Raw genomic sequence first — 13,055 nt, forward strand, 5'->3', positions numbered from 1 at the left:
AAAGCTTGCTCAATATTTTGTGCTATTTTCTTGGGTCCTAAAATAGGTATTGCTCAACTGTGGATTTTGACAGTTTCCCTGCCCCTCCTTCTGGGTCAAGAGGACTGCCTTTGACCGGCAGAATCCGCGACCAAGAGAAAGAGACTGTGGAAGAAGATTGGAAGAAATTTAAGATGTATCTTAAGAATTATTATAAAACTGAGGAGTGTTAAAATGCTGAGGGAAAAGAAGACGTAGAATTGCAGCGATAATTGGGTTTAAATTTTATGGTGGAATAGAAAAAGAGGATGAATTTATATTTAATTGGGCAAGAAAGGTTGCTGAATAATGGTACTAAATTAAGGATGCAAAAAGGGGAAGGTATGGGGAAGTCCGGGAAAAGAGGGTTATGGAAATAAGGTCAAGAAAATATGAGTTTTTTGTTTGTCTGTTTTTATGTTGTTTTTTTTTTTTGTTAAAAAATTGGAAATTAATAAAAATCTTTATAAAAAACAAAAACAAAAAAAACCAAGAGGACTGCCTTTGTTTTTTACACACCACAAAGTGTTGCCATTTCTCTATATGATGTAGTCCTGGCATGTCCAACTCCCAAGAGACTGCGATCTACCCCCCCATATGAAAAACCTGGCAGTGATCTAACCATTATCATTGGAGGGGAGGGGAGCGTGCGTGGGGTGGGTGGATTGCCCAGAATTGTTGAGCTTCTTTTAGGAGGGAAGTGCCCAGAGTTGTCGAGTTTTTTGGGGGGAGGATTGCACAGGTTTTTTTAGCTCCCCCCCCCCTGTAACCTTTTTGTACATGATAAGGATCCTGCGATCTGTCAGGATCAGCCGGGGATCTACCGGTAGATCATGATCTACTGGTTGGACATCCCTGATTTCAAATAACATAAAAAAACAGCAAGTGGAGAGAGTTAAATTAAGGTTGCTAAGTTTGCTTGCTAAATCATGGCTTGGTTTAGAATTATGTCCTAGCTGAGTTACTGAATGTACCTTCCCAAAAGTGCTGCTCTGTAACCCTAGACCTGTCTGTCTCTGTTTGTTTTTTGGAAGAACTTTCTCTTCCAATAAGACTTTAAAGCTGAGAACTTTACCAGTCTGCATCTATATTGGAATTGTTTTTAATATGTCTTTATTGTTTTGTTGCTTGTTGTTGTTGTTGTTGTTGTTGTTGTTGTTGTTGTTTGCCACCCTGGGCTCCTTTGGGAGGAACAGTGGGATATAAGTTTATTTAATCAATATATAAAAATGAACAAACATGTTTGTGGCACATAATGGCTGACCACCAGAAAGCCAAAATCATACCTGTATTTTTATGAAGCTGGCATCTATTTTCCCATTCAACTAAATGGATGGCAAACAACTCTACTCTTAAAATGACTGCTTTACTGTGCATATAATTATCTCATTGCAATTTCAGGCTCATAGAAACAGGTTTTCTTAAACTTCCAACAAATAAATTTTTGTTGATGCTGGCTATGGTGAACTATACAGTTATACTATGCAAATTGGGGCTGATGAGCACTTACTGGTAACTAATCTGTTTACAAATGAGCACAGCTGGGCAGGTCTCAGCGATTTTCTATCAAAGCAAAGTACCGGCCTTTATGGGCATCTGGTTGTTCCTGAATAGGTAGTTTAAACCTATACTCCCGTCTTCAAAGAAAGATCAAAGAGTTTATTACTTCTCAAAGAGTGCATTATTTCTACTTGGTACTTTCTTGTTTGCAAATTTGCATTATTAATAGCACAGGTGCCAATTTGCTTCTAGGCTGGCTTGCTTCTGGAACGAAGAGGTTCTTTGATAGAATCTGAATATATTTTATAAAACAATACCAGCCTGTTCCATGACTCAGTTAAGGAGATTAACTCTTCCTGAAGTCAGTAGACCTCAAAAGTCGCTTAAATCATAGCATAGCATTTCAGCTACTAGCCTGGTCCACAGCCGAGTTAAACAACATGTACTCTACAGAAGTAGAGAGGAATGCAAGGTACAAAACAGAGAATCTTGTAGGCAAGGTATTTGGAGGGCTAGCCTAAATCTATGTATGAGTATCAAACCCAACCCTTCAGTTTAGAGTAGCATAACTAATACTCTTAACAACTGGTATGGTATCTCATATGCCACTCTCCCTTACTGGACCACACAAGATCAGCTTCAAATGGGGACCACTTTTTGCTTTATTGATTTGCAATTAATATTGTGTTTATCACTGTTTTTATTTGTATTTTTCTTTTGGCGTATCAATAAAACAAAATAAAACAAATGGAAATGAACATGAGCATTTGAATAAAGTAAAGACAGTGCGTGCTTTATGTTATTATTATTTTTTTTAGCATTCTTTTTTTAAAATATATTTTATTAAGGGTTTTCTTGTTTTACAGTGTAAGTGTAATGCCTCGTATTTTTTTTTTTCCCCGTGTAACATTTTTACAAATCCATTTCATTTGTTGAGGCATTAGGGGGAGAAGAAAAAAGAAAAGAAAAAAAAAAGAAGAAAGGAGGGTGGAAGGAGGGGAGATGGATGGGGGTGGGGTGGGGTAGCGGTGTTTCTATTATGCTTAATGTATGTAGTTTGGTGTCAGCGTGCTTGTGTTGTTCACTTGTGTTCCTTTGGTGGTGAGAGAGGTTGGGGTTGGCCTAGGATGTGATTGTTTGTTTGTGATTGGCTGTGTTATGTAAGGGAGAGATGTGCCTGTTATCAGAGGTAGCTTTGCTCTAGTTTTTATACAGTATATGAGAATACTATGTGGTTATCAGTGGCAGACTTTGGATAGCTCAGCTGGTTATAGCATGGTGTTGATAACGCCAAGGATGCTGGTTCAATCCCCGTATGGGGCAATTGCATATTATTCCTGAATTGCAGGGTTTGTGTGGACCAGATTATCCTCAAGGTCCCTTCCAACTCTACCATTCTATGAAATTTCAGCAGCCCCCAGTGTGACACTAAAATATGGTGCCACCTTGTCTCTTGCAATCCATTCTACATCATTCTGCAGCATGGCGCCCAGTGCGGCTGAACCCTAAAAGTGCCTCTGTGGGTATGGAGTTTTTTTTTTAAAAAAAATGCTTCTGGAAACACAACCTGCTGGTGTCTAGCAGTGTCTTAAAATTAAGCTTACACAGAATAAGGCACATCTCTATCTTTCAATGCATGTAAAAGGCACACATACCTTCCAACATTTCTCCAATGAAAATAGGGACATCCTATTCAATAATAATAATAATAATAATAATAATAATAATAATAATAATAATTTTATTATTTGCACCCCACCCATTGGAGTGGGTGGCCTCAGTCACTCTGGACAGATTCCAACATATATAAAAACATAAACATAAAAACTTTCCCTGTACAGGGCTGCCTTCAGATGTCTTCTAAATGGTTGTATAGTTACTCATCGCCTTGGCTCGTGGGCCGCATAACACACACCAAGTACATTTGTACACCCAAGCATTTAAATATCTAGGCTTTACAGGAATCATTAAAGAACAAAGGAAAGAGAGAGCAAGTTCTGAAAATATTGTGGTTTGTTTCCCACTATTGCGGTGCAAGTGGAGCACGTTTTTAACAAGCTTGAAAAGATGTTATGAAAATCGCCAATTCACGATGTTAGTTAAAAGCAGATTGTAAATATATGTGTGCACGATGCACATTAATTACATGGAATTTATTTTGCTTGATGATATCCTAATCTATTTGTAAATTACTTTATAAAAAGGAGAAATTAAATCCTGCGTTTGCAGCAATGCATAAAGCGTTCCCATGCTCCCCCCCCCTCGTTTTTTCTTTTGCTGGAGTCTCTCTTACAAGCCTTGGCAGACACACCACTGCCCCCTCCCACCGCTTCGGCTTACAGCAGATTGAATATCCACCATTACTCTTAGAGTCAGGGCAACATATTAAATATACACTTGTCAGCTCGGTTGTGTACATATGCAAAACAGTAAGATCTAAAAAGCTTAATTCAATCCAAGCTGGAAACCTAGCGCTACATTAGGTCATAAACAAAAGCGGGATGTTAGCAAGGCACCAGGCTCCTGGCAACCAGAGCGAAAGAATCAGGCACTGCTGCCAAAGCAATAGCCTCCAGGGGCCTCTGGAGAGGCAAGACATTTTGGCATGGCCTTTATCGCACAGGCTTCTGTTTTAGTAGGAGGTAGCTTCTGTCTTTCCGACATCTAAACAAGCTCTGTCAATAGTCAGAGCTCTTTGCAGAGCTGTGAAGTTTCTCGCTCTTCAAGTTTGGGTTGCTAGCACTTCTATTGGTTTAGCAAAACAAGGTGAGCAAAAGTGACGTCCGTTACCATACATCACACTTGCAACAGACAAAAATATTACTCTTCTCCTAACAATGGCCACTGAATTGTGGGCAAGGACAAAAAAAATAAGAGTTTTATGGGGTGTATGTGTGTGTGTGCATCTATATTGGTAACTATAGCATGCTGCAGATAAGCTACCTTGTGACTTTTGGACCTACAGTGAAAGCAGTTCAATAAATTTATTGAACTGCTTTGAGGTTTTATTACAATCAAGTGGGAAAGAATGGTTTAATAAATTTAAATAACTCTGGAAGCTACCCAGAGTGGCTGGAGCAACCCAAACAGATGGGTGGGGTACAAATAATAATTATTACATCATCATCATCATCATCATTATTATTATTCTATCAGATAGCTGATGCAGACATTCCACTCTCCATGGTAAATGGCATGAAATACATTGGTAGAAAAAGAATGGACAATGCTAAAGAATGTAATAAAAGCATTTAAGACCCCCAACAAATTCTGGTATCTTCTGTGTGTTGGCTCTACTCCAGCTAACATAAGTGCACTATTAGATTCAGGACACCATCATTTTGAGAAAAGTGGGGTGGGGAGAACCTTTTGTATGTAGAAGTGTATTTCGATTCAAGCTTGTTTAGCCTCGAACACAGCCACAATCTATCATACCCAAACAGTTCTCCAGTTGAGCCAACCTTTAAGAATGAAAATGCACAATACTAGTGCAACAAACTGGTTGCAGCATGCAGTGAGTGTTTCGGTTTAGTGTTCCAGCAACTGCATTCAGTTCCCCTTCCTAACAACCATGTCGGTTTCATGTGTCCGCTGAGCAAACTCAAGTCCGTATGGACATATTTGTGTACACCAAAATTTACATGATCTTTGTGTTGCTAATTTTTTAAAAAATATGGCGTATCGATCAGACAATTTGCACCTACATGCAGAGGTAATATCCAATATCCACAGAGGGAGAAGAACCAATTGCTGCCATTGTGACCCACCCTCCACACATACCTATGCAGAGGGGAGTGGAAAATGGTATCTGCAAAGGGCTGGTCTACCCTCAAAAAGTACAGTAGAACCATTTCTATTTGCTGCTAAATAACATGCTGTGATTCAGCAGTTGGTGACCTTTATCTGTTGTGCGATCAGATAAATTTTGCAAATGCTATGGGATCTGCCACATAAAATGAAAGATCATGTATACTCATTTATTTCCAACTCAAGGGTAAAGCCTGGTGACTAATAGACTATATAGTTACCACACTAACAGTCTTGCCTTCCTGGGAACTTGGCTCAGCAAACCTCAACATTTAACAAGCAGACATAACTAATTACCTCCGACCCCTAAGGAGAAGGAAGATTCTAGGTCACGGTTAAGGAGAATGAGGAACAGCAGCCCCAGTCTTCTCTTTATCTCTATCTACAAAGGGGTTCCATTCAAAATTTGTTCGCAAAAATATGCAGATTTTAGCCTGTGGTATTAAATTAAATACTATTGTCTCAAGAAATTGTAGAGGTCAATCCCCCCCCCCCCCCGCCATCAATGACTCATATCTTTCAACAAACTATTTTCACAAATCATTTCGTAAAGCACACAGGAATATTTGAATCTGTGTTGATCTTTTCTTTAAAAAGGAAAGTGTAGCCTTCATTAGGATTTGTCAACCCTGTCAGAGAAATACCCAGATTTTACTGAGTGATGGCTATTTAAGTGCCAACATCACAATTCAAGTTTTACTTAAAAGGTGGAGAGAATCTTAAAAGAATAAACACTCTCAAAAAGCACAAAAGCCAGCAAGTAGGTTTAAAAATAAAATAAAAAATATCAACAGTCTATTTTATGCAGGACTCGTGATTTGAACATGTCGGTTTCTTAACCCGTTTCCCAACCTGACTTCCATTAGCAGATAACCATTTATGTGTCTGTGCCATCAACTCAATAAAGTTTCTTCAGGACTTCCCACTGTAGTCTACATCATGGTCCATGGTCCATAAACATACACACACTTCTAATTTTTCTGAGTGCTATCAGCTGTTGTGCAACGGAACAGTTTGTAGGTTAGGGAAACACAGTATTTCCTCCTGTGTTTCTTTTTAAGCTGCTCTCATCCCATATATCCACAAACTGCTTTTATAAAAAAAACAGAAGCTTTCAACAGTGGGAGCTGCTGGAGAAGAAAAGCAGAAGTAAAAAATAATGTGTGAATGAGTACTCCATAACAGCAAACGTTTGTGCTACAATTATCATTCCACAAAGCTCTCCGGCCATGAATGAGAGAACCATGAAATGTGTTCTGTGATGTCCTCCTAGGTGCAGCCGTTGGAATGCCACTTCCCCAAACACTTTATTTATTTAAACAGCAAAATTTCAACACCTGTATCCAAAATTTTCTTTCTGTGGGACTTTCCTCCACATCACATCTTGGGGCTTGAGATGTAAAGACTGGGAGAAAGCCCCGATGAACTCAATAAAGCCTCTTTCTGAGTAGACATGTATTGGATTGCAATGTGAATCCATTGATGGAAACAAACAAATATTGACCTTATTCAAAACAACTAATGGGAATATACTTGCACTATACTTATACAGTGGTGCCCCGCAAGATGAATGCCTCGCAAGACGAAAAACCCGCTAGACGAAAGGGTTTTCCGTTTTTCGAGGCGCTTTGCAAGACGAATTTCCCTATGGGCTTGCTTCGCAAGACGAAAACGTCTTGCGAGTTTTTTCCCTCCCCCCCCTTTTTCTAAGCCGCTAAGCCGCTAAGCCGCTAATAGCCGCTAAGCCGCTAATAGCGCTAATCCGCTAAGAGGGATGCTTCGCAAGACGAAAAAACCGCTAGACGAAGAGACTCACGGAACGGATTATTTTCGTCTTGCGAGGCACCACTGTAAAAGGTAAAGGGACCCCTGACCATTAGGTCCAGTCGTGGCCGACTCTGGGGTTGCAGCACTCATCTCTCTTTATTGGCCGAGGGAGCCGGCGTACAGCTTCCAGGTCATGTGGCCAGCATGGAGAACCAGAGCAGCGCATGGAAAAGCCGTTTACCTTCCTGCCGGAGTGGTACCTATTTATCTACTTACACTTTGACATGCTTTTGAACTGCTAGGTTAACAGAAGCAGGGACCGAGCAACGGGAGCTCACCCCGTCACAGGGATTCGAACTGCCGACCTTCTGATCGGCAAGTCCTAGGCTCTGTGGTTTAACCCACAGCGCCACCTGCGTCCCTACACTATACTTATACTTACATACAATTGTCCTATTCAATGGTGCTGCATCATCCAGGATAAACATGTATTAGGGATTCCTAAACAATACAATGGCCCATAGCTTACTGAAACCAATGGTAAATCTCTACTTGGTCCCCACCATTAAGCAGAGATGGGTGTACTTAAAGAGCACAGCAAAATTACACAATGATTTTCTCCTACCCATCCCTGGCCAAAAGCTGTGGTAATTGTCAGCTCTCATTAACAATTTACTTCTCCTCATGAATAGGTTCAGAGGGTTCCTTCGTGTGCAAAATAAAAAGTATACTCACGTGCTACGTTTATTATGTAGAAAGACTAACAGGTCTTATTGCTCTGGACTGTAGTCCTCAATGTTAATACATATGGACTGCAGTGAAAGACGAGGGAAACTTTAAAGAATATAGTCGTCTATAGAGCTTTACACAGATTTTATACAAATACATATATCTGTACACCCAGAGTCCTATAATTAGGGCAGGAAAACAAATGTAATCACACACACAAAAACACATTTAGTGATCATTCACTATCTTGGTTTTTATTTGCCTTCGAAGGCATGGGGTTTATTTATTTAGATTTATAATAATGCAGGATATACCTAAAGCAAATGTGTAACAGTGAGGTTAGTAGACATGAACCTTTCGAAAATATGTGAAAAGGGTAAAAATATATAAATATAAAATCAGATTAGCAAAGATTAATCACACACAGTGTTATTTTAACTATGTCTACCATTTAAAACCGTATAAGCAGCAGCCTTTCAATAAACTCGCAAACCTCTTCTAATATAACTTTCCACCAGCATTTATAATTAGGCCAAAGCGAGATGTAAAAAATATCAGGAAAATTCTTCATGGGAATATTTTTTTTTAAAAGATGAAATGGTTTGTTACTTAGATAGGAAGCTCAGAATCAGTCCCTTAAATCACAGTTACATTTGCACAGTTTAGAACCACGCTCAAGTCATTTTGTATACAAGGATACTGAATTTTATTTAAACCTGATTACAGGTCTTTAATTAAGTCAGTTATGTACCGTAAAGCTAAAACACGCACCAAAACCCTTTCTTTTTATAATATTTCAAAATAAATCCTGGAATCTGCTGTAGCCCAGCAAACTAGAGGTGGGTGAGATCATGATTCATGACCTTCGATTAAACCCATGTATTTGATGAGTAATCGGCAAGAAGGCTCCAAAGACAGTTTGGTTGTTAACAGTGTCCGTTGTCAAAAGAGATTTCACAAGGTCTCCTCTTCACGTAGGAACTGGAACACAGAGGAGAAGTCTTTCTGGGAATAGCCCTTGGCACACATGACCCTGTAGACCTGATGGGCTAGAGAGCCCAGAAGGACTGGCGTCTTGGTGTTGGTAGCGGAAACCTGGGCCAAGCCAAGATCCTGAAAAACAAAACAGAATTGGGGGAAGCAGAGCAAAAAAAAGAAAGAAAGTAAAACAAGAAGTAAAATCCGATTGTTGTTTTTATTATACAGCTTATACAGTGGTACCTCGGGTTACGAACGCTTCAACTTACGTTTTCTCGGGTTACGAACGATTGTAACCCAGAATTAAGTTGTCCAAGCTCTCGGAGGCCTCCCCACTGCATGGAGGCAAACCCGGACATCGGCGGGGCCTACGGAGCTCTCTGAGGCCTCCGCAAATGCCGGGAACCAAGCCCCGACGTCCGCGGTACCTAGAGTGTCTCCGCGAATGCCAGGAGCCGTGCCCTGACGTCCACGGTGCCTGCAGGGCTCCGTGAATGCCGGGAGCCAAGCCCCGATGTCCATGGGGCCTGCAGAGGCTTTGCAACTGGGCTCCAGCCGCAGGAGCTCTCTAAGGCCTCCACGAATGCCAGGAGCCAAGCTGATTGTGATTGTGGAAGAGGACCCTGAGCCCCCTCCAAACAGTGAGTGCACATAAGAAAAGAAATGTTAATTTTTTTATCTAAAATGCTGTCTTATTTATTTTATAGTATAGTACATTGATTATTGCTTTCATTTTATGGATCAATGGTCTCGTGAAACAGTAAAATTCGTGTTAAATTGCTGTTTTAGGGCGTGTTTTTCATCGTCTGGAACGGATCAATCCACTTTCCATTACTTTCAATGGGAAAGTCTGCTTCAGGTTAAGAAGGCTTCAGGTTAAGAACAGACTTCCGGAACCAATTAAGTACTTAACCTGAGGTACCACTGTACACAGAATCTGGCTTGTCAGAACAATCAGCTGTGTTCAGAAACCAAACATTCTTCCAGGAAGGAGTATGGTAGGGGGGAATCCTGCTTAGCGCTGGGTTTGGGTGCACATGAAAACTTCCCACAGAAGGCTCTCTCGCACATCTGGAGCCAGTGACATAGCATGGGTTGCCAGCACGTAGGCATGGGTGAGTGGGAGAGAAATGGACAGAATACACATTCGCATTCAACTGCCTAGTAGTTGCATCCGTGTCACGCAGATGATCGCAACCACAGATATAAGAAAAGGAAGAGCAGTTCCGTCGTCTGGAGAGGTCACTTCCTGGTTCGCATGGAGAAGCTGTTTAGTGACAGAAGCATGAAATCGTATTGAGGCAACGTAGGGTGTTGAAATTTTGCACACAGACCCCAAATGAAAGCTGGAAAAGATATTGTACTTGGGACAGCAACGGAGGGAGGAAAAAAAGAACAAATAACTGGGGGGGGGGAGTAGTCAGCTTTTTAATTTGTATTAATTTGTACTAATCTGGTATAATTTGTTAAAATTCCTGGAAAATCAATAAAATATAAAGAAAGAAATTTTGTGCCCCCTAACAATTTTGCACCTGGGGCAACCACCCCTGTGGCCTCCCCATGCTACGCTACTGTCTGGAGCAAGCAGGATCGTCTTCTCTTTGCATCAGCTGGTGCCGGTACTGGTACCAGTCATGACTGGTAGAAGGCGCTTCTAGCCACTGAGGCCAGCTAGGCCTCTGGTGACAAAGCTGGACCCAGAAGCTCCCTGAGACTGCGTCTCTTCAGGTGGACTGTAACCCCAGGCAAGGTGGGCGATGGATCCGTTTCTTGGACATGGGAACCACTCACCCACAATGCCTCCAGGAGTCCAGCTCAGCTGATTTTCCTTCTTCCATCCAAGAACCAGCCTATGTTTTATATGCATTACATCTTAATTGGTTGGTTTAATGTGTTTTTCCGTGTGATGTTAGCTTTCCCAAGCCCTTAGGATAAATCCTAAGATCAGGGGTCAGCAAACTTTTTCTGCAGGGAGCACCGGTCCACTGTCTGTCAGACCTTTGGGGGGGGGGCGGCTCGGAATATATTTTGAAAATATATATATATGCCCCACAAATAACCCAGAGATGCATTTTAAATAAAAAGACACATTCTACTCATGTAAAAACACCAGGCAGGCCCCACAAATAACCCAGAGATGCATTTTAAATAAAAAGACACATTCTACTCATGTAAAAACACGCTGATTCCCAGATCATCCGCGGGCCGGATCCGGCCCCCAGGCCTTAGTTTGCCTACCCATGATTTAGATGGACGCTGCTTTGAACTGATTTTGTATTTTTCTGTGAAATGCAGGAAAATCTATATACAATAATAGGATATGCTGCTAAAAGTCATGAGCAGGAGAAGGTACTGAAAGAAAACATTTATTCTGTTCAGCAAGAAGGACAAGTAACTTGTCTATATGAGCACATTTTTTCTCCCTATATACGTACCTTGGCCATGAGGTTCGTTCCAAAGCCACCTTGATAATTGTTAGCAGAAGGGACGCCATCCATTACTCCTGGCACTGGGTTGTAAGTATCGCTTGACCAACAACGGCCTGAGCTCATATTTAGGATTTTGGCCAGCAGCTTTGGGTCAAGCCCTAACCTGTCAAAGGTCAAAAGAAGAGAAGTGTTCGTGTCAAAATGCACATGTTATGGGTGACTTATTTTTATATGCAAGGCCCGTGTTGTCATTTCTCTACCTTTATTCCAAGACTTGAAAAATGATCTGGAGCACTGATATGAAGAGAGGGGAGACCCTTCCTTAAATTAAAGGTCATCAATCGTCCATACACTTTTTGCATGCAAATTGTGAGGTGAAAGTAGGAATAATAATAAAAAAACCAGGTGCTTCAGAGCCAGAGGCTCCCTAGAAGATAATATTATATCCTTAAAATTCAAGTGATATTCTTGGAAATGAGGTGAACCATCAACTGCCAAGTTAGAAGCATGGCTGCTATACACACTACAGTATGAGTAATAAGACTAAGAACTTCTTATTATCTTTCTTTTTATTAAATCTTTATTACACTCTCTTGCTCAAGAGGCAAGTCTACACAACACTGTGACATATGCTCTCTATCTATTCAGAGACATGCATTATAGTTCTGGGTCAATTGCTGAGAAGGTTACTGATCCTGATAAAACAAAGCTTGTCCAAGCAGAAACATCATTTGTTCTATCGCCATCACTGAGTTGAAAGAACAAGCCACTATGCAGTGGAGGGTAGTCTATAAAACATAGTGAAAAATATTTTGATACTGCATGCTGGCTGGTTTTGTGTGGTTTTTTAAAAAAAATAGAATCTGGCATGTTCCTGTGGTTGTTGCCGTCAAGCTGCAAAGTGTGATTTTATAGCAGTTATACTAGCAGGTATAATCAGAAACAAAAGCTGTTAAAAGTTAGTTTCACATAAATGCTAGGTATGTAAAAAGGAGAGACTTACAGAGATTTGGTTAACAAGAGAAAGAAAAGTAATGGTTCTAGGAAAGCAAAACATCCACACTTTGTAGTTTTAAAACTCGAAGTTAAGTTAATAAGAGAAAGAGGAACAGAACTTTTTATAACATTAACCCCCTGAAAATGAAAACCTCTCAGGAGTTACTGCTTTTGTTAACAGCATTTATCAAGGACTCTTGTCTGAAAACCATACTAGGCAAAAAACCCCAGAATTGTTTTCCGTGGTACAACAAACAGTGAAAGCAATCAGCAATTCTTGTCTGTAGTATGCCATTTAAGAAACACTAAAGCTCAAGTACTAAAGCAATTCAATCCCCATTCATCCACACAACACATAATGTATTTCTTTGCATTATAAATCTACAAGCTCTGATGCAATTTTCCAAAAGCCTTCTAGAAATTCAATATTTATATATTTTAAATAATTTATCACAGTGCTCCTGATTAACAGTCATCCTCATATTACAGTCAAACCTCGGTTCTTGAACAGATCCGTTTTCAAATGTTTCGGTTGCCTAACACCGAAAACCCAGAAGTAAATGCTCCGGTTTTCGAATGTTTTTCAGAACCTGAATGTCTGACGCGGCTTCTGCTTGAGTGCAAGAAGCTCTTGCACCCAATCGGAAGCCGTGCATCGGTTGTCAAACGTTTTGGAAGTCAAACGGTCTTCCAGAATGGATTACGTTCGACAACCGAGGTTTGACCGCATTAGGATTTTACATCACTCTTCCTTACAGAAATAATCAGGGTGGTATACAAAATGTTAAAAAATATATAGAAGTACCCCCCCCCAAAAGACAACCCCAGCCA

The 13,055-nt window shown here is 40.5% G+C and overlaps 1 protein-coding gene across 1 annotated transcript in view; it reads right to left on the reverse strand.

The window, feature by feature from the left end:
- Nucleotides 1–8,048: 8,048 nt before the first annotated feature.
- HIBADH (3-hydroxyisobutyrate dehydrogenase) overlaps nt 8,049–13,055 on the reverse strand; it is a 72,597-nt gene continuing 67,590 nt past the window's right edge. The window contains exons 7-8 of the mRNA XM_079948086.1: nt 11,235–11,391; nt 8,049–8,934 (exon numbers count right to left, since the gene is read on the reverse strand). Coding sequence (XP_079804212.1) covers nt 8,776–8,934; nt 11,235–11,391 — 316 coding nt within the window. The 3' untranslated portion in view covers nt 8,049–8,775. The remainder of the gene's footprint in view (nt 8,935–11,234; nt 11,392–13,055) is intronic.

This window comes from Podarcis cretensis (assembly GCF_951804945.1).
Source record: "Podarcis cretensis genome assembly, chromosome: 12".
NCBI classification, from domain to species: domain Eukaryota; kingdom Metazoa; phylum Chordata; class Lepidosauria; order Squamata; family Lacertidae; genus Podarcis; species Podarcis cretensis.